Below are 25761 nucleotides of genomic sequence, written 5' to 3'. Positions count from 1 at the left end.
AATAATAATAATAATGTCGACTAGGCCAAGCTCTCTTTAACCCCTCTGGTCATATACATAGTCATTTTTCTGTGCACATTTTTTTTTGTTTACAGTGATAGGCTTCAAGTAGATCTAAAAACAACTTGTACATTAACAACTAGATGTGAAATAAATTAACCAATATGAGAGGTAGTGAAAAGCCTACGGAGACGTTTGTAGTTGTTTTTTAGTTTAGTTTTTTTTTTTACAAAGAAAAAAAAACGTGTCAGTAAGGCCAAAGCTTTGCAAAAACCTCCTCCAGCCCATCAGGACACTTTAGCTCTCAATTGTTTTTTTCAGTCAAAAAAAAAAAACAAAAAAAAACACAGCCACGTTTAAAAAAAAAAAAAAAAACCCACTCACTTGGAACCCATGGAAATTTAAAGATAAAAAAAAAAAAAAAATCTAAACTCAGCGATGACCACATCACTTCACATCATCATTGCTTGTAAAATCCACATTTGAAATGCAGTTATTCAAAAATAAACAACCGTGCACTTTCCCCCCCGCTGTGTAAAAATCACAATAAATTAAAAGGAAAGGACGTAAGCAGAAAACGTGGGTTTCTGTTGTGTCTGTCCTCCCTGTAAAACACCGTTACCTGGGTTTCTGCTGTGACTGTCCTCCCTGTAAACCATGTAAAAGTGCTCATGGAGTTCAGCACTGGGCGGAGGCCTGCTGGCTTCTCTGCTCACAAGGGGGGGTAAGCTAGCTCCCCCCACGGCTAAGGAGGATTTAATAAGGTACACACATCTCACAATTTATAAATGTAAACTTGGTTTAATTGCACCATGATTTCATTATCTGGTTCTTGGTGAAACATTCTTGTGTTAGTAACCGGGTAGACTCAGCAACATGAAGCCGTACTGTGCAGAAGAGGGATTTGTCTGCAAGGGAGCTGTATGAGTCGGAAAAAAGTTAGAAAAATTCTCCAAATGCGACGTCGAAAATGTTTCCTGGAAAATGAAAACGGTGTGACATCTGATCCTCGGGTATCACAATAATAATTGGTTAATTGCTCTGTATTCTAATGCTTCGGATGAACTGAGCACATGCGCACACAGCCCTTCATTACAGCAGTGAAGCAAATCAATCGAGTCCTTTACAGGTATTCATGTGGTCTGTATTGCCAAAGGTTAAACATAGTATATTTTTTTATGAGGAACATTGCAAAAAACGCTTCGTTATTGGTTCAGACTTGCCTTCTTGACTTCACACTGTTAATTCTACCAACTTCTAACCAATAGTTCATGACAGAAATCGTTTGTAGTAACACGACAGCTTAGTTTTGATGTGGCAGCTTCATCTAGTTAGCATTTGTAACACTGCAAGCGAAAAGAGGACATGTCAAAATCATTCTTTTTTTAGGCTCTTTTTAAAAAAATGTTATAAGATACATTGAATTATCTGTTGCCTTATTAAAGTCCTCTAGTAAAACTTGCAAATGCTAACTGAAGGCAGCCAGTTTCTTGAATAAATCCAACTGTGGTGTTAAAATATTCTGAATATTCTGAAAGGTGTCGCGGTTAGTAATCTATGAGATAAACTTGACACGGTTCAAAAAGCGATCCGACGTAGTGGAACACGGCTACAACCAGACTGCGACCTATAATCACTAGCTACATCCAATTGCACTTCAAACAGCCTGCTCGACACCCTGCGCCGTCCACGCTTTAGTTGAACGCAGACCAAACTTGGCACGTGAACTTCAGGTAGTTATAGGAGGTGGCAACGTGGATGCCTACATTTTTCAGTGAGGAGTGGCACTGTTTCATTGACACTTTGAGAATGCACCGACTGAGGTCAGCTATCCATCCTGTCACGTAATGAATATACACGGAGGGCCAGTTAATTCAAACAAAAATAGCACATCATGCACTTTCTACTGCACATCCACAGGCCAGGAACAAAGTTCAAATGTTCACATTATCAAAAAAAGAAGTCCTTTTATATACTAAAAATGTTAATGGGACATTTGGCAAGACCCCCTTAAAGATTTTTTTTTAAATGTTTTTTTCTGTTATGTGTGTAACTGTACACACACGCACACGCGCACGCACACACAGCCAGTATCATTGCATGCTATCAAAGTCAGATTAGAAAAACAACCAGAGTGAGTGAGGGCTGGCAGTGGGGTGGAGGATTAGCATGGCTAGCGCAAGCATGCTGGCTGCTCGCCTACACCGGGCCCAAACCTAGTTAGCCTCGTTAAGAAAGGGTCGCACGTAGCATGACCACTCAAACGTCTTCGTTAGCCCGCCAGAGTAGCAAGTTAGCATTATTATACCAACCCTATCATTAGCTCTGGTTAAAAAAACAAAACATGAGTGCCGAGAACGGGCAGTAGCTAACCGAAGCGGTGACCGCACGCTCTCCTGGAGAAAACACACATGCACCGTATAGGCCGAGACTCTCCGGCCCCGGTGGCAAAGTCACATCTCTGATCCCTTCACAGTATCTTTGACATCCTGTTTGGCACCTGGTCACATGTATGTAACGTGATACCGGACGTCCAGCTCCAGGGACAGACATGTTACCCACATTACTAAAGCTAAAGCCTTACAGACAGAGGCCAGGGCTCAATAACCCTCTCAATTAAATCAGTGCCCACCGCTTCTGCTTATGCCCTCCGAGTAGAACCTGCTCTTCGTGATGCTCAATGCATGGCGGAACACTAAACCCTCTTTTTTTTTCCTGCGGAAGTATTTCAAAAATGTCGATGACTATTTGGAGTCAATGTGGGTTTGTTTTTATTTGACTTTCTCCAGCGGTGGTTTCCTTCCCCCGACACTGGGCACCTGTGCTTTGTCAGGCTGTGATGGTCTAAGCTGGAGGGAGGGAAAAAAGATGGGAGGTAGGGATCGTCGGACAAAACTGTGGTTGCTTTCCAGAAAAACTCCAGCAGCACTTGTGCTGCCTTTTCTTACATGTAAAAAGGCATTGTGATTTTCTCAGTGGAGAGATGTTTTTTTTTGTCTAGAGTTCATGGGTAATAATAATACATGTAGCTGCCCAACCACAATTCTAGCCCTTACTTCTCCCAGTTCAAAAATCCTAAAGAAGGAAAGTGCTTGGAAGGACGGATGACCGGACGGACAGGTGGATGGATGGATGGATGACGGGGTAGGTGCTGCTGCTGCAGAAGCCATCACATCTCCTCAAAAAAAAAAACTGCAGTAAGCTGACAATTGGCAGAAGTGTACTTTTCCCTTCACTGAACGTAGACATCCCAGACAGAGACGGGTCCCCCTGTCGTAATACCACTCAATAATCTCAAAAAACGTTGCAGTCTGTGGCTTACATGGTCGAGCTACTGTTGAGAGAGAAAGTTACATGCAGAGTCAGCGCTTCTTCTGGTTCAAAACGGGCAGAGAGGCCCACCGACTCTCACCAAACAACTAGGTGTCACGTTCGGGACGGTTAAGGAAATGAAAAACAAACATGTTTTAACACATCTGGAGGAATGGGACAGAATATGAACAAAAAAAACACAACAATATGAAAGAATGAGTCAAGAGAGAGAATATTCAAAGTGAGGGTAGAAAGCATGAGGTCTAAATATTACAGTACAGGAACAGTTGGCTTGTCCTTTTTGTCTCTCTCTCTCCTGCTCTCTCCCTCTCTCTCTCTCTGTCCCCACCGCCTGAGGAGTCCTTGTCCACAGTTAACCAGCAGCCGGCAATCAGGTTGGCCGTTTCAACCGACAGCTGACAAGCGGGGTCGGCCAGTCAACCGCAACAAACAGCGCAAATTGCTGGCGAAACAATCACTGGCCAGCATTCATGGTCTCCAATATGACCAATTAACCAACCAGCAAAGGCCGACCTGGCTCCAGTGGAGAACTGGATAGAAATTGCTTTAAAAATATAAATAAAAAAACAAAAACGGGAAAACAACCAGCTATCTTGTGATGTCATTCAGTCTTTCCAATTGAAAAAAGAGGGAGAGATTTTCCAAACCCGACTTCTGGCACCATAGTAGTATTTGAAGTTTAAGTAGTAGTCTCGTTGGCGTTACGATGGCGATGAGGGACGGCGGAGGGGGCGTCTAGGTGTCGAGGCAGGTGCGCCTCCTGTTGGCCAGGAGGTCTCTGTAAACGGAGGAGTTGAGGAAACGGGGGAAGGAGTCGCGGTGCATCAGGGTGTAGATCTGGAATTGGGCCTCCTCATACATCAGGTTACTGGGCTCAGCCAGGGTCAGGTTTATTCCTTCTCTGACCCGCGAGTCCAGACTCACCTGGGGGGGGGGGTGAGAAAAACAAATATCCATGTATAAACTATTACCAGTGGCTTTAATAAGACATAACACAGAATCCACAGGGAAATGTGCTAAACATGAACAGGTGATTAATCTGGCAAGTTATAAGTTAGTATGTACGTGACGCTGTTCCTGTAGGCCACTGATGAACGTTTTCTTGAGATGTGTGAGGGAAGGACAGACAGACATTACGAGTGTTAGAATTAGATTTAAATAGCACTAAACCCGAAGTACAGGTGATGTTGACAGGAATATTAAAGTACTGGATAATGGTCGTAATAATAATAATCGTGATGATGGCACTACGTGGAAACTTATTAGGATTCATCATCTGCAGACTATGAATTGTTAAATATGTATTTCAGTCTCAACCAAAGTAGACGACTGACTGAACAACAGGTCGATGTTGCCATCCCTGCAGCCCCGTTCATTTCTGCTGATTCAACACAAACGCAGCTGGTACCTCTTTGGGCGATAGTATGGATACGTAGTCCTCATAAATGATCCTGGACTTCTCCTCCACCACCAGGGGCTCCGTCTCATTCTTAAGCTCTTCACAGGACAACCAGAAAAGCAGGTTGTCCTCGCTGTACTCCGAGCGCAGGAACTCCCGGAAGACCTCCCGGCCCTCCAGGGAGCGCAGCATCATCTCAAAGCTCCGGGCCCACGACAGCACCTCGTCTAGACTGGGGTGTCTATCATCACGCATAAAAAAAAAAAAGGAAACCTTATGGTGTGAGATTGCTACAGAGTCATACTGATACAAACATGCACAACTGGAAGGATGACGGCTGGACTTACTGTTCATCTGCAGCTTCAATACTGTCCATCTTGGTGCAGGTCTGGCGTTCACTCCTCTCCAACCTGTCTTCATTCCTGGACCGGAGACAAGAAAATATCACATCCAGCTCAACACAACAACATGCATCTGGCTTGCCCCGGCCGAGAGAGTCCGCCCACCTCTGGGCTGTCAAAATACCCAAATGCACTCAGTTAAAAACCCTGGAATGGTTTCATAACGCACCGTTAGCAGGTGACCAAACAAGCAGCCTGGACTTCCAATTCATATCTACACTGCATGCACCAGTGACTATAAGGCATGGCCGCTTGGAGTTATTAAACTTAATATATTTCAGCATTTTTCCGCTGTATAAACCTTCCTACCACTAAGCTAAATTTGTGCATTGTGCAGCTGCACATTTTCCTCCTACCTTTAGTAAAAAACTATATTATTATAATTACTAAGGGCATTTTTTCTAATATGTTCTACTTCTTTATGAGAAATACTTAAAAACGCAACCCTGCATTGCAAACTGAGAACGTTAAGATCAACAGGGGACTCATGAAAGATGCTCTATGGTTGGATTGTGGGAAATGGAGGAGTTTGACCCATACTTCTACAGTCTTTATTTACTCCTTAAACTTTATGATAGAGCAATACTAAATTGTTGGAGTACCCCGCAAACTGTCCACCAGCATATGCATCCCGTTATGAGGGGCAATATTTTATAAGAGGTAAGGTTTTTAATCACACAACCCCATATGCACCGATCCTTCTGTTCTACAGTTGAAACTACTGTATTTGATGTTGTTAACAATTTAATCAATGGAAAATGTGTCTATTTGCCATATGTCATAGTTATGAGTATCTTGAGGTTTCAGACTATTGCTCAGACAAATAAAAGCTTTAAGGAAATGTGACGTTAAGTTTAATAGCCCAAACCATAAATCGACAGATCCAAGAAAAATGATGGGCACTTAAATCAATAATGGAAGGAAGTGTTAGTTGCAGCTTGGCGGAGTTAATCTCTCCTAGCCATCAATTCCATGACATGTTCAAAGTCCATACAGTGAAAACCTTTATGTAAACACTTGAAACACATACGGCAGTCTCTCTGTCCGTCACAGCTCGGTCACACACGCTGCCAGCGCCCACAATGCAACACACACACGGAGCCGTCTATTTCTGTCCCACCACGGAGGATCTTTCCTTCCTCTTGCTATATCTTGTCAAAGTCCCCATTGTGTGGCGGTAATGGGCTAAGCCAGCCATGGCCCCCGGGCTCCCTCACAATACAGCTAAATATACAGGCTGTTCTTCACAGCTGTTTTGCATGTGATGCGTGGATAGAAATAGAAGGCACCCCGACTAGATAAGGGCCTTGTGTGAGGGCCGCCGAGGAGGGGTTAGAAAGTTGTGGAGGAAAAGAGGAAAAACGAAAATAAAAAAAACGTAACGGCATACCGTGACCCGTTAACACTTTCGTGCACCGCCAGTCCTGAAAAACGCCACCACAGTGGAGATGCCCTGTGGACTCACTCGCTCAGAATGAAAGCGACAGAGAAAGCATTCAGTGATCTCTACGCGACTCACACACAAAAAAAAACCTGCACTGAAAAGGGCCTTAATGCTGGCATAAATAAACATGCAAAACGCACTGAAGGCAAGTTCCCAGATTCAGTCGGAACATCTGACACCGGCACTTGAGTGAGAAGCACAGAGCGACGGAGTGACGGAGCGACGGAGTGACGGAGCACTCGCGACGGGCCCTGGTCCATAAGCTGCCACCACTTTAGATGAAGTGGTGTGAAAGAAGCGGCACATTCATCATTCACTGGCTGGAAACAATGTTTCATTCACTCCTCCGCTCCCGGAGAGAGTGCAGCCACGGCGAGGCAGCAGCTCCACAGCGGTTGCTGAGTCTGGTGCCTTGCTCGGGGGCACTGGGTGCAGTAAGCGCAGGTTTGCGATCTCTTGAGTATTAGGACACTGACACGTGTTATGTCGGCTGGCTGTGTGTAATGGAAGATATTACAGCAGAATTTATTATTTTCATCGTCAATTCATCGGCCCATTTTCATTTTCTGTAGGTGATGTATATAAATGAGTTGTTTGAATTCAAAGAGCCGGTTGTTAATCAATGCCCCCAACATTATCCAGATCCAAGATGAGTCGGGAGAACCTTCCAAACACTGCAGCAACTATGAAAAACCCCACAGAAAACAGATGGATGACATTTGAATGAAGTTGAATCTTTATTGTGGGATTCAGGTGATGTGTCTGGTCTTGATAACATTCAGTTACGTTTTCAGTGCTGTATAATTAGTTTTTGTTAGAACTTATTAAATTACATGATCCATCACAGCTGATGTTTTGTACAGAGGAAGCCCTTTGTGGCATATCTGTGATTTGTGCCTATATAATTAAAACCGCCTCCACTTGAAAAGTCTGTCTTCACAATTGTTCAACTCTGAAAACGGTTGGCTTCCAGGCTTCCCCGCACTGAATTAGGCACCAGTGTGCTGTGTCGGTATAAAATGTGTTTATTCAGGTGAATTCACGGGGAACTCAACATCAGCGTGACATAACAGATTCAGCAACAGGATTAATGGCAACTGTTTGTTTTTTCCCGGCACAGGAGGGTCGTTGTTTGTTTCCTACTGAAACTAACAGGGTTTAACCCTCAGAGACCCCGGCCGACGCGTTTTGACGAAACTGAACGACCTAATGAATCGATCCAACCAGTCCAAACACACGTTTGTTGGTACAGTCTTTTCTTACCAGAGACACTTGCAGCAGCCGCACCAGCAGAGACAGCAGGTGTTGGGTCGGGGCTGTCCGGGGGCCTGGGGTGGGGCCTCGATATGCGCCGCCTGCCTTTTTCTCATCTCCACGCCACTCACACTCCGGGGCTTTGAGATGGATACAGACAGAAAATAATAGTTAAATACCCTGCAAATTAATATTAATATCACAGAGAGTTGCAGTTTCAAATGTGGTCCCCATGTTTGACTTTTGGCTGTGTGTGTGTGTGTGTGTGTGTGTGTGTGTGTGTGTGTGTGTGTGACGGATTAAGCGAGAGAGCGAGAGCTAGAGCGAGAGAGAGAGAGAGAGAGAGAGAGAGAGAGAGAGAGAGAGCGAGCACCCAAGCAGGACAGAGAGGATTCCCTTCCTTGTACGGTACAAGGGTTTCTGGCATTAAGCCAAGACTTTCCCTTGGCTTTGACAGACACTACACATACATTTCAATGGGCGCAGGCCTCGACAGAAACAGGGTCTAAAAAACCACACAGACACACACACGGGCACGGGCAGGAGATGAGGATCTAAGCTGGGACACGGCACAAAAACTTAAAGGGGACACGTATTATGAAAATCTCACTTTTTACATATCTGGAGTGCCTACCGACCAAAAAAAACAAAACATAAATAAGATAACCCGGTCGGTTTCTTGTGGGCTGCCTAGATCAGGAAACATGTGATCCAACAAGCCATTCAGATTTGGCTCCCCTTCCTATGTCACATGAGGCTCATTAGAATACCCCTCCCCTTCTATCTGAACATCTCCACCCATAGCTTCAGAACTACCTTTGCAAAGGCTCACCATATTTATCTCACAAGCCAATCAGAAAACTGTGTGTTTCCAGGAGGAGGGGGCTTAAAGAAACAGGCGCTGGAATGGAGCATTTCAGACGGAGGGTCAACCCACGTATATTCAGACAGAAATATATACTACAGAAGTAAATAAAATGATATGTCCCTTTAAATAACGTGGTGCTGCTTTTATATAGTGACCCTGTGGTTACACTGACCGCACCGCTGTTGTCTGATGCATCATCTCCATTGCAAATACACAGTGTTTCTGCCGATGCTTTGATGTTCATGAGTCTTTCCCCTGAATGTAGGATCAATGGAACGGTGAATGGATCTGCATTCATATTGCCCGTTCTCGTCTTTTCGACCTCTCAAAGCGCTTTACATACACACAAAAATGATTGCATAGGCTGCCATGCAAAGTGCCACCTGGCCAATATTATTATTAAGGACTAAAATCTACGCAGAGAGAAGCTTTAGTTATAATGTTATAAGATGTGACTCTCAGCTGCTACTTCAATTTAACAAACGTGAGTATGGCCAGCGCAGCCTCACGGTAAAGCGAAACTTCCATGAGCTACTGCTGTGCCACTCCACTGCACACTAGCTCCACTCTTCCCTCCCTTGAAGTCGCTGCGGATGTTCCTGCGCCAGTCATCGCCCAGGGCTTCCCCTGGCCTTTGGAGAGGCTTTGAAGGTGAGAGTGCCTCCGGCCTTGCATGCAGAGGAAGTGTAAAGGGCCACTTTATCATCACAAAATGACCCCGATGTGCAAAGAAGCCTTTAGGCTACTCAAAAAAAAAAAAATACCACTCTCCAAGAACTCACTCTAATGTCTGTCATAATAACATACAGTACAGTCAAGCAATGCTATTTCTCATCTTCCTCCGAGCAGATATGCTTTTTTTTTTTTTTATGCGTTAAATAGGACCAGGAAAACACTGTGAAGGAGTGGACGTCTCAACAAATTCTTCTTCTGTTACCAGATAGAGGAGATTTGGGGTATTTAAGCTTGATTCCCCGATGTGAAAAAGCACTAATTGCTTGCAGAAGTGCAACTAATGGAAATCTTACCTGCAAAGTCATGGTTCAAATTAAACTCCACATTAAAGGCTAAAAAAAAAAAACCAATACAAATAAACTCGCTCCAGTACCGAGAGAGGAGCCTCTCTCTGACGTTCCGTCTACTCTGCCCACACAAGCATGGTATTTCCTATAATGATGATGATACAGTACATGGCACGCAAGGCTAAGATGACCTGCCTGATATGCAAATGTTGTCGCCTGCCTGACCGGTGGAGTGGCCATCGGTTATTCAGCAGCTAGAAAGCGTCTGTGGAAAAACCGGCTGCCGGATGCAAACGACAGCGAGGGAACGGCTTTGTTCAAAACCCCGAGAAGGAGGCTGCATTGACAGGACATGCAAATACGGAACGGAAATACAAATACACTCAGATGAGAGGGGAGGAGAATAAAAACAAAAACAAAAACAAAATGCCAGAAATCCATTGTTTTTGTAAAGTATACAGATGAGCCCATCTGATTCCCCCCCCCCCCCCCCACATCATCTTATTTTAGACCAAATTTAAATTGGCGTCATATCGGCCAAAAACAATCCAATGTTTTCATCCGATCACCCAGCCAAACGCTTATGGTAATGTGAAGCAGACGGTTCATGGTATCGCACACTGGACTATCGGACGAAGCGACGGACCAAAAAGCTAGCAGAGGAATTTGTTTCCTGATTTACTATGTTATTATTTATTATTAGCTATGTTATGCATGTTTCTTTATTTGAACAGGATCAATGCACAAATAACATTCAACTTATAGAAAACAAAGAGAGATGTAATATACCAGGTTTTATTTCCCACCTGTAGTCCCCAGGCAGGTCGGTACCACCTGCAGGAAACTGCCCAAAGCTAAAACGATGACGTGGCCTCCTTTTGCTTTAGCCGAGTGTAGAGATCAGTGTTCCCCATCTCTGCCAGGAGGGTCTCCTCTACAGACTACAGTCTGCACTCTGACGCAGATTGTGTCAGACAAGGCAGTCAGTTCCATAAGTGCCGTCTTAGGCCGGATGGTCAGACATTAAAGGATTTCTGGCCACCTACTTTCTTACTGGGGTTTTTTCTCTCCTTTTTGATGTAAGGTGCCTTGCATCAAATTTGCGCAGGCTTATTCATGAAAACCTTAAATATTTTAAGGAAATACAGAATGCCTGAGAGTCTTACTGCATTACATTTAATTATATTTCAAATCGTCTCCTAACACTCGAAAATAGAGTTTTCCTTTAAAGACATTACACCCTATACATTGGTGCACAACATTTCAGAAGAGTGCAGGGAAGAAAAGTGTTTGCTTCATATGTTCACCCGGTACTGGAAAACTCTTTTATTTCATACACACCTAAACAGAATAAAAGGAGAGCAGCTGTAGTGTTAATCAAATTAATAATTAGTTTGATAGTCGCAAGAGATTTCTTTCCAGACTGAGTGGTAAATTTATGTTTTTTGGGAGGACTGAATCTTGTGCACAGGAGTATTTAATAATGTTATCAAGGTAACTCTGGCGGACGGTGATATTGATTTATATTATTAGATATTGTCCAGCTCCATTGTCGATCCATCGATCTGTCTTTAGAAAATTCACAAACATATGGTCAGTTCCTTGAAAGCTTCATCGTAGGCAACTGGACTTGCTTTCGGTATTTGAAGTCCAGCTGCCTAAAATAAATCTTCCAAGGATTACCATGACCCTGATGACTGAGAACCTTCACAGACCTACAGTCAGTGCTTTAGGTTATTTTCATCACACCTCCTCAAGGTTTCTTTTCCCGCACTTTCAAATGTATCTTGTGGTCCTCCTCAGTGGATGGAGTTTGCTCTGTTGTCATAGAGACAAACATCTCCGTGAAACGTAAGCCAACTCCATCCACTGAGGTAGACTGTGGAATGAGGGTGGAAAGCTCTCGGAAAAGATACTCATTGGACCTTAAAGTCAATAGTGAACGTTCACACTCAACAGATGTACTGAAGAAGAAAAGTTCATTATTTACTAGCAGTAAAATTATATTAAAGAAATAAATAGCACCACAATCACACTGGACAGATGTCAAACTTACCATGAATTAGTGAGTTCCTAAAAACAGGTCAGACAGAGGGGTCATAGCGTGAGGTAATAGGTTGCTGGACGATAGCAGGCTGGTTGTCGGGGGGACCGACTGGTGGACTGTCTGGTTCGGCTTTCTGGAGACGAGGTTCTTTTCACCACAGGAGAGAGAGGCTACTTGTCTCACCATCCCTGACCGACTGACACAGAAACGGAGATGAAACCTCACTACTTCCTCTCCTTGTTTCCTTATTTCCCTCGCTCCCCTTTTGTCTCACTCGACGGCACCTCCTAGGACTCCTCGGATCTCGGTGAAAGGGTCATTTATGGACTTGAGAGTAGAGGGAGCGGTGAAAGTACAGCATCTGAAAAGCACAAACGGTCAAAATCACGATGGGATCATTCTGTCCAGGAAGGAAAACAAAAAGGTGCAGTCATTTATCTTTGAGGACAACAGTGCGGAAATATATCCGCCGCTTACATAATGACACAAGTGCACCCTGGAACCTGATTTTCAATGCACTACATACTGTATCACTGCATATACGCACCGTCTAATAAATAATGCATTTATTAACATGAACCCTTCTGATAGACTTGTGACCGGACTCTGCTTTAAAAGATTTTATGTAATGGTCCCACTTAAGGGCGGAAATGATCAGCTGATTAATCGAGTAGTCGATCAACAAAAATAAAAGAATTTAACAATTTTGGTAACAATTTTCAAGTATGTTTTTGACTTTTCATAAGTTCTTTAAAGATGTTCCATATGCCTTGGAAAGGTGAAAATGTGGCTTTTTATTATTAATTCTTTTTCAACTAACTGGATTAAGTGGAAAAATAACTGACAGATCATCCATAATGGAAACGGATAATTTGTTGCAGCCCAATACTGTTTCTAACCTCAAACTTTTGGCATTTCTGTGCGTCATTTTTTATCCGATGCATCCGCGATAAGCTAATGGATGTGCTCAAAACAAGACAAAATGAGCCCAATCAGGAAATTAACCAAACGCAACATAATCATGACTGCATTTACTTGAAACACTCATCATCGGAAGGTTTGAGCTCATCATCGGTGTCACGATCCAACACTCAATCGCAGACAAACATTTGCCGGATTTCCCTGATGAAAATCGACTAAGGGCCTAATGGCGGCAGAGGCCTGGAGATCCTTTATGTTCTGAACCACTTGAACTTGAACCACTGAAGAACGGCATAAGAGAGACGTTTAATCTCATAATTTCTTACAAAACTATCGGCATCAACATCAAAACTAAAGACTTCACGTGTATCCGCCATCCCTCCCATATGACACAGCATGACGTCTCAGAACCGTTCCACTATAAAAACCTCCTCTTAGTGAGAGAGGCATCAAGAAGTTGGAAAACAATAGTTCCCCTTGTATATTAAAAGCCTATGAAGAATGATTTTTCATAGCTGTATGCAAAGATAAGGCTTTTGTGTTGTGCTTGTGAGGGGTTCGGCTGCCTGTTCCCAGGAGGAAGATGGCCACACAATCACTTCTAGTTACACGCCGAGCTCGAGCTGAAGTAGGTCGACAGAAAAATGAATCAGAATTTTGTTTATCATCCAATGAAGTCATATTTCATAAGATGTAAGATCAATGTTAAATATGTTGCTAAGACAGCTGGTATTGTGTGCCACATCTCTGATCGGAGAGTAAAAGCAGAGTGAGATGAATCAGGATGGATCCCCCCGGGTTGGTTAGTGGCATCATAAGCCGGGGCTCCCCTCACTCAAGACTGTGGCCTTCACCGGGGTCATCCTCCTCTGACTCAACACACCCATGGGACACTGCGGCGTAGGTGCTCGTCTGTGTCCCGGTGCATGACAGCAGAGGCGTTAAAAAGAAGGGGGGGAAGAATCAACATTAAAGTGCAGCGGAGAGTTGAAGCTGTCGCAGCACTGAATCTGTTGCATCTGCCTGGAAGGCCTGTGTGCATATCTTCAGACAACATGCAAGCAGCAGGCTCGTCGGACCTCTGCTTCATCTCTCCGTGCACTTAGCACCGCTGGCTAGCCGCTGGGCTGGCTGTTCTGCATGCCCCCCCCCCCCAGCTGTCCGAGCCGCTGCGGGTCCCGAGCAGCCGGGAGGGGAGACCCACAAACCGGCTCACACCGGCGGCGGAGTGACAACGCGACTACAGAGGGGCTGCACGGCGCCGGGCTGTCGCGCTGACATTCGGTCAGAGAACCAAACACCACCCACTTTCTACTTGCTAGCGTTAGCCGACAGCCCGAGATCCGCTATCTCTCAACAGCGGGAGGAGGCAGAGGAGGAGGAGGAGGAGGAGGAGGAGGTGGCAGCTGAGCAGCAGCTAGCGCCGTGCTAACGTCAGTTAGCCAGCCCGTGTGGAGCGTTAGCGCGGAATAATCGGCGTCTTACCCCTTTGTGTTGGCCTGTCAGTGTCCTAGGGCGATGGGTTTGCAAACGCGGCGTCCCGATGCGGAGTTAGCGACATCGTAAAAGGGAATCCTGCGCCGTAATGTCCATCGCCGCTGTTTTTCTGCCATCCGCCCCACTTCAGCACCGAACGCCGCCGAGCCCCTGGATGCACTGCGCAGGCGCGCTGCCACCGCTGCTCTGTGGCCGCAGTCCGTGAGAAGATGCACCTCCGAGGCTCCACATGCAGCCTATAATGCACAGGGTCACGTTATATGTTCACGCCGACACGCCGCTGCATTTACTTTCTACACCGTCGAGCATTTCCAACACACGCGAATCCTTATGAGGTCTTTAAATATCTGTCTGTCGGAAAGAAAAGAGAATCACACTAAGTTCAGAAGGCCCCTATTCATACAAGAGGCAATGTATCCTCAGGTTATGAACCAATAAATTACACGTCAACTCACAAACACAACCTCCTGTAGTGTAACTACATCAAAGCAATATCTGTCAGAAATACTTATAAAAAATAATATGTTAGGTGCATTTATGCTATTAGGCCTTCAGCATTTTAGAGGGAGTCATCTAATTTTAGAAAGGCGCTCCAGTCATGTCCTCTTCAAATATATGTATCATTCCTGTGGCGTTATTGGCTATACTGTTATAGTTTGCCTCTTCAGTGTTTTTAAAGTAACATTATCGTTTTTTATGATCTATATATATATTTGTCATTTTATAGCATCCTTACAGTGGTTCAATTGTGTATTATATAGACATGGGGACATTTATGTTCACGTTCAGTGAAAGATTGAGTTCTTCTTCTTCTTCTTCTTCTTCTTCTTCTTCTTCTTCTTACAGACAGAGGAATAAGTTAAAATGTGAAATAAAGATTCTACAGAGACAAACTACAAAAACATCATCTCTGCAATCTGTTTTTAATTGACAATCATTTTGTCTGGTTTCAAGCAGCAAGGCCTGTAAATGGATGCTTGATTTTTTCACATCTGCATTCATTCACTATGTTTGCATATATGTTTTATATTATAAGAGATATATGTAAACACAAAATGATCCAGACCATCTTTTCCCCACATTATTTGTGTCATTGTTCCAGTGAGGCTCAGTGATAACTGATCAAACTATATTTTCCTGCTATTAACACAAGGGGGCACCAAAGCTCTGCTCGCTCTCTCTCCCACACACACACACACACACACACACACACACAGACACACACACACACACACACACACACACACACACACACACACACACACACACACACACACACACACTTTTGCGTGAAAAGAACATGACAAGACCGTTCTTACCACTCCAGTGACGGTCAGAGGACTTAAGATGAGCTCAAAGACGGCAATTTGGGAAGGTGCTGGAATGGATGTGGTAGCCCTACATCGTTATGCATCTGACACACTCAATATTTAGACGAGGGAGGATGATGAAAAAGCTCATTAATAGGGATCTGAAGTGGCTTGGATCTTCATCTCTTTTCTTGATGTGCTGAGGAGTGTTGCACTGATTTGCATGTGAAAAGGTCAAGACCTACAAAAGCACCACATCACCCCATCATGGCTCTCAGACAGCAGCAGCGAGTTCACCGGCAGACATCTAATAAACAAGACAACCGTGTGCGTGTCTCAGAGATGATCCTATAAAAAAAAAAAACATTTCAGGTTCAGCTGGATTCAAATATGCTGCAACGGGTTGGGATTAAGCAGAGAAAGACAAACATCTGTGCGTTTGTAGGGGAATTAATAGGTGTGATTGTGGGTTCTTGTTTGAGATGAAGAAAGAAAGAAACAATTTTGGAAAGGTGACAATCCTTCCGACGATTGTTGAGATATTTCAGTCCGGGTCAAAGTGGTGGATCAAGCGACAGACCGCCATCAGAGCCACGCTGCTGTGTGTCCCTTCAATCAGACCCTGTAACTCTGACTGTAGTCATCGACCCCGAGGCTGGGCCCGTGGAGTGTTGGGAGTTCACTTTCGCTGATGTGGGCATTATGTTTGTGTGATTTATTGAGTAGAGCTCAGACAGCTTTTCTGGGACTTTTCTGATATGAATTCAGTTGACTGCTTTTTGTGTAAATGCACAATGTGTAAACACACTCGCATAAAGTACCTGACGTCTTGTTTAAACATCTCACAGAGATTTATGAGGGCTGAATTAAAATTTTAGCCAGGGTGTGTTTGTGTGTGTTACCATTCAGACTGCAGTGGTGTAGAAAACGAAATGAAAGATGGGTTATATTTGCGTAATGTATAGATATTTCCTTTTTGCTAACATTAGCTAACAGCCATGATAAATGTTATGCTGCATCCAAAATGCCTCTCTACTCAGTGAATAGTGAGTTTGCCATGTTGAAATGCTGTCTGAATGTGAAATGAGAATTATTAAACCCTCTATAGTGGACTTAAGTGTCCCGTAATACATCTTGAAAAGTAGCGTACGATCGATGATCACTAACGGAGAATTATACACCATCATGCTTTGCGCTGAAGTCAAAATGACAGATGGATGAGAGAGAGAGCAGCTTGTTTGAGACAGATCTGTGAGTTGTGGCACAAATAATATATTTAATCTGAGCGGAGCACTGCATCATAACACAGACGGTCACAAAGTACTGTATTTATTTATTATTTGGGAAAATATGCTTACTTCCCCTCCACATTGGCGAGTATGCCACTCGTTTCTTTCTTACCTTTCACAACAAAAGCACTATCAACGCTTACCAGGGGAACTTAAATTACAATGAAATAAGTCTGGCATGTTTTAATTGTGTGACAGCAGTGAGGTAATTAACACATAGCCCGCTACACAGTCCTCCATATAGTCCTCCATATATTCCTCTACACAGTCCTCTACATAGCCCTCTATGTGACTATGGTGCAAAAGAATTGAGGATTATCTGTATTCACACTCTCTGCCATTGGACCTAATATACTCAGCACTGTAGCTAGTGGTTAGGGTTAGAATTGACTCTCAGTGTGGTGTATCTGTTCTGAAGTGTCTGACCACAGGCCAGACTCAGCAACCACCATTCTTATATTGGTCATATGGGTTACAGACACCATATTCTGCCACCTACTAGTGACTGCAACTGTGCCACCAGAAAAAAAAAGAAATCACTTCCATGTAACAAAAGCAGGTTGGAAAATAACAATATCAGAAATACACCCCATTGACCACCCGTCTCTCCCATACTGTTGGGAGAGTACTTCACCAGGAGGAGAGTGAGTGCCAGCGCCTCTGTCTCCAGAGCAACCATCTGCACTCTCCCGACTGTAGTCTCATATCGACGGGGAGCAGAGAATGAGCGCTGCTGCTGGTCACCGGACAGCCGTTTTATTCATTTTCTGTAACCAGTGTAACTGAAGCATGAAAGCAAGGGGGAATTAGCAAGCTAGCTAACTAGCCAACTGCTAAATGTGTACAATAAATGCTTCATCATCACACTCTTGTCACAGGGTAGGAAAGCATATTGCTATTGCCAGATAATCAGTCATCTACTCGTATTCTCCAGATTTCATAATATGCCTCGCAAGACTATTTTCAACCATAACATTTTTATGAATTTTGGAAGAAATTTTAATATTAACGTTGATTTGTTCCATCAAACTACATGTATGTATATACACTGTTAAAAAAAATAAACGGAACACTAAAACAACATAATGTAACTGCAAGTCAATCATATTTCTGAGATATCAGATATCCTGTCCAATTAGGAAGCAGCACTGATTGGGAATCAATTTTACCTGCTGTTTTGCAAATGGGACAGACCGCAGGTGGAAACGAGTGGCAATTAGCAAGACATCCCTATAAAGGAATGGTTCTGCAGGTGGTGACCACAGACCATTTCTCTGTTCTCTGCCTTTCTGGCAGGTGTTTGCACCACTAGAGGTAGCATGAGGCGGTTTCTCCAACCCACAGAAGTTGCCCAGTTAGTGCAACTCATCCAGGATGGCACATCAATGCGCACTGTGGCAAGAAGGTTTGCTGTGTCCCCCAGCACAGTGTCAAGAGCATGGAGGAGATTCCAGGCGACAGGCCAGTACACCAGGAGACGTAGAGGGGGCCAAAGAAGGACAACAACCCAACAGCAGGACCGATATCTGCTCCTTTGTGCACGAAGGAACAGAAGGAGCACTGCCAGAGCCCTACAAAATGACCTCCAGCAGACCACTGTTGATGTTCAAGTTTCAACTCAAACGGTCTGAAATCAACTCCATGAGGGTGGTTTGAGGGCCCGACGTCCACAAATAGGGCCTTTGCTTCCAACCCAACACTGTGCAATGTGATTGGCATTTGCTTCTCCCTGAGCACATGTGACTGACGTGACAGGGTCTGGCGACGTCGCAGAGAACGTTCTGCTGCCTGCAACATTCTCCAGCATGACCGGTTTGGCGGTGGGTCAGTGGTGGTCTGGGGAGGCATTTCTTTGGAAGGTCGCACAGCCCTCCATGTGCTTGCCGGAGGTACCCTGACTGCCATTAGGTAACGGGGTGAGATCCCATTGTGAGACCATATGCTGGTGCAGTGGGCCCTAGGTTCCTTCTAATGCATGACAATGCTAGGCCTCATGTGGCTGGAGTGTGTCAGCAGTTCCTGCATGATGAAGGCCTTGATGTTATGGACTGGCCTGCCCGTTCCCCAGTCCTGAATCCTATTGAGCACATCTGGGACATCATGTCTGGTTCCATCCACCAACGCCATGTTGCACCACAGACTGTCCAGGAGTTGACTGCTGCTCTGGTCCAGGTCTGGGAGGAGATCCCTCAGGAGACCATCTGTCGTCTCATCAGGAGCATGCCCAGGTGTTGTAGGGATAGCATACAGGCACGTGGAGACCAAACGCACTACTGAGGACCATTTTGACATGTCTTTAAAAATCTCCACAAAAGTTGGATCAGCCTGTGATCTGATTTTCCACTTTGATTTTCAGTATGATTCTGAATGGAGACCTCCATAAGATGAGGATTTTGATTTCATTAATCATCCTTATGTTGTTTTGTTGTCAACGCATTGCACTTTGTAATGAAGATTTCCTACTGATAATATATTATTCATTGAGAACTAGCATGTGGAGTTTAGGTGTTCCCTTTTATTTTTTGGAGCAGTTTACTTTAGTTCATAGCTTAAAAACATGTTGAAGTGTGCAGATAATCAACTAAAGGGATTTGGCATGTAGGTTACAAAAAAAAATAAAAAATTACAGGTGCAACATGTGCACTCAGGCCACTTCAGGAAAACAATTATTTTACCTGGTTGATTCCAAGTCCATAAACAAAATCAAAGAGTTCTTGAGTTGAATTGAGATGAAGAACTACAAGTGAAAAGAGTCCCCTGTGTCCACTTAAACACAAATTTCATAAACTGTTCGAACACAAAACCAACAGCCGTCTATGTCTTCCCCCTCCTTCAGCAGCTCAGCATGGCGGTGTTAGCGTATGCTCTAAATTTTAACTTGGCACTGCAAAAAGAAACCACCTTATGAAAAAGAAATTAGATGACCATCAAAGATGCAAGAGCTGCCTCTCGCCCAAATCTGTCACATTCGAAAGCTCCTGCTCAGTAATGCATTCAGTCGCTGGATTTGAAGCCTGGTCAGCCGAGTGTTATGCCTTTTTCATGAGAATAGTAGATCTTATTTAAGGCCTTCTCCTCCGTCTGTCCATCCCCGAGCAGTAAAACCTTTTTCAAATATGTAGAAATGATGAACAACTTACACCCATTTACCCTTGCAAAGACTGGGCTCTGCAAATGAATCTGCAATAGTAGCTCAACATCCTTTACTTCCCATTTCCACATTTAGAATTTTGCTTCATGTTTTTTTAATTCATGTTGCCAGTCGGTTCACCACTTTGGTCCAGGCTGAAATATCTCACAAATGTATTGCCATTACATGCTGACATTCATGGTTCCCAGACGATGTATCATAATGTTTTTGGTGGTTGGTGGTTGATCTTTTCCTCGAAAGCCATGATAAGGTTCAATTTTTAACGTAACCAATACTTTTGTTTATGACCCATTGTCTGCAGAACTAATGACATTTCAATCAGCTTGTTGATTGATGATTGTTGTCATTGATTTTTCAACTAAATGTGTGCCTTCAGCTGCACGGTGGTGGTAGCACTCTCGCCTCACAGCAAGAGGGTCCCGGGTTCGATTCCAGGGTCGGCCCGGGTTCCTTCTGTGTGGAGTTTGCATGTTCTCCCCGTGTAAGCGTGGGTTCTCTCCGGGTTCTCCAGCTTCCTCCCACAGTCCAAAGACATGCAGGATGGGGATTAATTGGTGACTCTAAATTGCCCGTAGGTGTGAATGTGAGTGTGAATGGTTGTCTGTCTCTACATGTTGGCCCTGTGATAGACTGGCGTCCTGTCCAGGGTGAACCCTGCCTTCGCCCAATGATAGCTGGGATTGACTCCAGCCCCCCCGTGACCCTGAATACAGGATAAGCGGTAGACAATGGATGGACGTGTGCCTTCAATAAATGAGAACATTATTGTTCATCCTTCTAATGAATGTTATGTGGCATTTTACTGACTAATATACAGATATCCTGCTAGAGTTCCAAGAAAAACTATGTTCAGTTTCATTGTTGTCTTTTCATTTAGATTGAATGAGAAAACTTGAATGAGAAATGGAAAAGTAATTCCATGTCCTTTTAAATATGTTTCATTGTCATTTTCTGCTTTCTTCGACACAAAAACAACAATGGTTCCAGGCTGGATACAAACTGAAAATTGTTGCAGTTTCTGTAAGGGCTATAATCTCAAAAAACGCACCATGACAGCTCTGAAATTGCCCTTTCACCTCCCACCACAGCGTCTCTGTCCTCGGGCCTGCCTTTAAAGCTGATTTGCGAAAAGCATACCGGACTACAGGTGCAATACCGCTGGTATATTTTATTATCAGATAGATGCGATGAGGATCTTTGATATCAATGAGGACAGAGGTAACAGGGATGACAGTGTGCAGAATAAAAGTGCTTTGTGAGTCTGCTGCTGGCAAACATCTCAATCCACTACCTGGCTGGAAGATTGCTGCGATCCATTGTACTCAGAACAGAAGAAAAACGGACCTCCAACACAGAAAAATACAACGGAACGATCAGTTCGCCGACATAATTACACCTGACGTCACAACAACGTGGCGGCGAACACAGTGAACCTCAAGCACAATTGGCCTTTTATCAACTTTTACTTCATGTAGTGTTTCTGTTGTGTTGTATGTGCCGTGATGACATTGCCACTTCCATCTCCATTCAGTTCAGATATGAGTTTATCGAAGTCTTTGCTAGCCTTCCAGTAGTCTACCAGCCTAGTGTTACTCCTCCAGTCTCTTTAAACAGGGTTCCAGCAGATGCTTAAACAAGGTGATAAGGAAATTATGTTAAAAATGATCAGAAATGTTCATTTAAGCACAAATGAGCTCTTTTTATGCTTTATAGATCATGCATATTGTGAATTGGGTCATGGTGGTTTTGGGTGGAGATGAAAAGGACAGGCTTCCCTAACCCCAGTGATTATTATTTTACAAAGAATCATCTCTATTGTGAGCGTTGAAGTGTGAAGTTGAAGTGGAGATACAGTGGGAGCAAAGGCTGGGATTCTATGCTGCAGTGATGAACACAATCCATAATTACTTTCTTTTCTTCTGATGCTAGGATTGAAGCATAGTGGTATTCAATATACAGCAGACAGATTGTTAATTGCTATAATCAGCTAAGCACCTCCCAGTACATGCAGTGCTTTACCGGCTGAAATCCGTGAGCAGGAAGAATAACGGCTACTATGGAGAATTGTCATGTTTTAATGCTGCAGCCTCTTCAAAGTGCACAGTTGAGTTGAAATTATTAAAACAGGATAAGGATAAGTTGAGAGGCAGCAGGTACATCCTCACAGTCCAACCCACAGATGAATTAGTTCTAATCCGAACGGTGTTGAGGCAGAATACAATGTTTTTCACCCAGCTGGTTTCTAAAGCACAGGATGTAGAGTGCCGCCTGAAATTTAAATGAGTTTCTGTGGAGGTCGCCCTCAGTTGCTTTAATGTTACAGCCCGAGATCTGTGCATGTACAGCGTTTCTCATTTAATTGGATTTCTCGGAAGGTTCATCCTCTTAGTCTGCACAACCATGACAACAGACTAAATGATTACTTTCAACTCATATAGGTATAACAACCATCAGTAGATACAACTATACATTCAGAGACGGCTGGTGGTAAAAGATATTTTTTCTTACTGGATTTATCAACATTTCCGATATTATCTTCCCATGGAAAGACCAAAACAACAATTACGTCTTTTCTCCGTAGACGTCCATGGGTGATCAAAAACTATTAAAAACACATAAGTGAGCCACACTGTTGCTCTGGTGACATGTTTCTTGAGACTGTCCCCCCCCCAAAAAAACCATCTCTACCTCTAAAGTCCCTATTCACTGAAGCCGACACTATGCTCCGATAGAACAACATAAACCATCCGGTTTCGACTGCACCCGTGTTATCCTGTCCACTCAGTGCGCAGGGCTGTATTCGTGCACATGCCACAGAGCCCATCCTCCCTCGGGCTCGTTACAATATCACAGGCACACGCATTGCGTTGAATTGTTTGTAGCGTGATGGTGGAGGGAAGTAGCAACACTAGCAAGCTTCCAATTCCTCAGTAAAAAACCGAGGCTAGGAGGTCCAAAACAACCAAAAAAAGAAAATACCCGTGGTAAAAAAAAAAGAAAGAATGGGACCATGCCAACATCGGACCTGTGTCAACATCGGACCCGTGTTTCAAAGGTTGCGTGATCTAATGGATATGAAAGGCTTCAAGCTTGATGCAGTTTGCTAAATTTCTTCTCGACAGGTAATTGTGCCTTAGTAACCATTGACTTTATTCTGTATAATCCATCCCGTTGATAGACGCTGAAGTGACGGGCGCGTTCACAGAAATCTGGTGCACACGCAATGACGGGCACGAAGTCGAGGGGAGGGAGCTCGGTGGTTGTGGGGGAGGAGCCTGAGAGTTGTAAACATTCAAAATCTAACAGAGTGCCCTTGATCCGCCGGACTTGACGACTGCAGCTTTAACTTGGTCGTGTAAGTAACACAGGTTGACTTATTTACGCTTGAGTTATGTTAACAAACACAGTCTACTTAAGTTAACCCAGTTAATAATTCCCCTTTGGAGGGTTAGGGTTAGAAAAAGTTCATGCCTTTCAAGTTTTCTACAAGAATGTAGAAACTAATATTTGACATTGACATCACTGATGTACAGTTATTCTGCAGAGAAGCAGAATTTCAGTAACAGACACACACACACACACACACACACACACACACACACACACACTTTGGCCGGTCTCTCTCTCTCTCTGAGACTCTCCTTAAAACTACCTTGAATAATTCATCTTCATTGTTATGAAAATTCCGCTTAAAATTCATCAAGTCTGCCAATATAGACAACAAATATTCAGCAGCAGTTTTCCAAGACAATGAGGCTTCCCATCTGCTTGTGGCTGACTTTTGTGATAAATGTTACCATTTTCTTTTGTTCAGCCTTTCCAGAGGCAAAACCCCAGATCTTTGAAGCTTTATGAAGCTTTAGTAAAGGAAACTTTATTTTTTGTTGTTGTTGTTGTTGTTTTCCTGAGCGCCTTCGATCCCAAATGTACACACAGTATTACGACTGGCTTGAAAGCCACAATTTGGAGGGACACAATACTGCATTAACCACAGCAGGAAACAACAATAATTTTGTAAAGGACAAGTAAAACATGAAAGCACACAAAGAGCTGTGTCTTTTGTCCAAGTTGAGAGAAAGGGAGTGAGGGCAGCATAACAAGCCCCTTATATAGATCCACGCAGGTGCCCTCAATCAACAATCAGGGAGCCGCATCGAGAACACAAAGACACAGAACAAGGACCACAAGGGGACCAACAGAACTCTGAGTGGCCCAGGATCTCCTGCTGTGTCTCTACACAGACACAGCAGGATACTTGAGTATTTGTTTTTCTGACAACTTTTCACTTTTACTCCTTACATTTTAAATTAAATATCTGTACTTTTCCATTCCTTACTTTAGTTTTAATGCATTCAAGGGGAATTCTCTTTTTTTTTTAATTATTAATATGACACAAGTTGCATTAACGTTGCCAAAAAACCAGCCAGTAGAAATGTCCATCATAGGGATACTTTTTATTTTATACTTTGAGTACACTTCGCAGCCTACACTACCGGTACAATGTCGCCCCATCAACCAGGACCAGCACTTTAAAGATCCACTCCAGACACGTTTTAAGACATAAAATACTTGATGTCACGGTCTACTAGTGTCAAACTCTAATTGTGCCTTCTCTTCACTATCTGGCTACTTGTTCTTTTTTAAGCATATGGTTTCCTCTTTAATCATTGTGTGCACCAGCATTGTCGATGCCATCGCTGGTATTCCATCTCGGACTCATTGTCTCGCCTCTCCTGCCTTCGCCTTTGCCGTACTCATCCATCTTCTCTTTTCTCTGTTTGTCTCCTCTGTCTTGCCCTTTTCTTCAACCCTCTCCTCTGCCAGCTCCTATTACTCCTTTTTTCAACCTTCAGAGGAGCTTCTCATTAACAATCATTTCTCATCGCCACTCTGCAGACATTTTGTAATGTGTCAAAAAAGGGTGGAAGTGTTAAAACCAGAGAGTGAGTCCAGATCCTGGTGGTGGTGGATGCTGATGGTTCCACTGATGAATGACTGGGCGGCGATGGGGAGATGACAGTCAGCATGGCACTGATAAAATACAGTGTCCAAAAGTCTTATCATATTTCCGGTGAGCTCCCTATATAATCCTCTTCATAGTCCTCCACATAGAACTTCCCGGATAGTGAGTACGGAGCAGTGAACGACTTCCTGACTGAACGTCATCCCCACCACATCAACCGTTGCATGTCCCCTGAGTAATGAATGAATCATCGAATGGGCCCACGTCAAGAAAATAAAAGACTTTTGTTAGTCACAGAGCAATTTGTGAAAATCAGATGAATGGTAAGATGTATGCCGTAATTGCTCTAATTTCTATCATGCGGAGACTAAATGTCTTCATACAATTACATAAGAAATTGTATGTGCGGGCTCATGCATGATTAAGGTCCCTTAAAAAACGCAAGCATTGGCAGAAAACAGGAAAATGTAAATATATATAAACCTCTTTACCTTTCCGCTACACCTGTGGCTAATTCATCTGAGACCACCGGGAATTAATTTTTCTACCTTTTTTTCAAAAGGTTTCAGACTTTGCAAATCTGGAATACTTTAGTAGTGACACGGCTACGCTCCCTTCTCCTATCGCCTCTGCTCAACTGTTACCATCACCCCTCTGCAATTAAAAAGCCTAATTAATACCAGAGGGATGATCTTCCTCTGAGTCCCATCTGCCCACTCAGGGGCAAAGAGAGGGAGGGGAGGCGCCTCGCTGACAAACCTCTCATGGCGAGGCTGTCGGCAGTGTGACAGACCGACGCTTTGCTGCGCCTCTCAGCCGAGGAGGGACCGAGTCGCTAACCGGCGTCGCCACCGCCTCTATA

General features: G+C 43.8%; 1 protein-coding gene across 1 annotated transcript; it reads right to left on the bottom strand.

Annotated features, from left to right (window-relative positions):
* Positions 1-328: 328 nt before the first annotated feature.
* On the bottom strand, positions 329-14380 carry rgs17 (regulator of G protein signaling 17). Its single transcript, XM_084021977.1, has 6 exons — positions 14175-14380; positions 11778-12129; positions 7841-7971; positions 5080-5154; positions 4742-4973; positions 329-4257 (listed from the first exon to the last, which is right to left on the bottom strand). The coding sequence occupies exons 2-6, from the start codon at positions 11778-11780 to the stop codon at positions 4069-4071; spliced, it is 630 nt and encodes a 209-aa protein (XP_083878103.1). The 5' UTR covers positions 11781-12129; positions 14175-14380; the 3' UTR covers positions 329-4068.
* Between the last annotated feature and the right edge of the window lie 11381 nt (positions 14381-25761).

The sequence above is a fragment of the Eutrigla gurnardus genome, assembly GCF_963514095.1.
Source record: "Eutrigla gurnardus genome assembly, chromosome: 11".
Taxonomy (NCBI): Eukaryota; Metazoa; Chordata; class Actinopteri; order Perciformes; family Triglidae; genus Eutrigla; species Eutrigla gurnardus.
The sequence above is the reverse complement of the archived record's forward strand: the minus strand, read 5'-3'. Positions and strand labels throughout refer to the sequence as shown.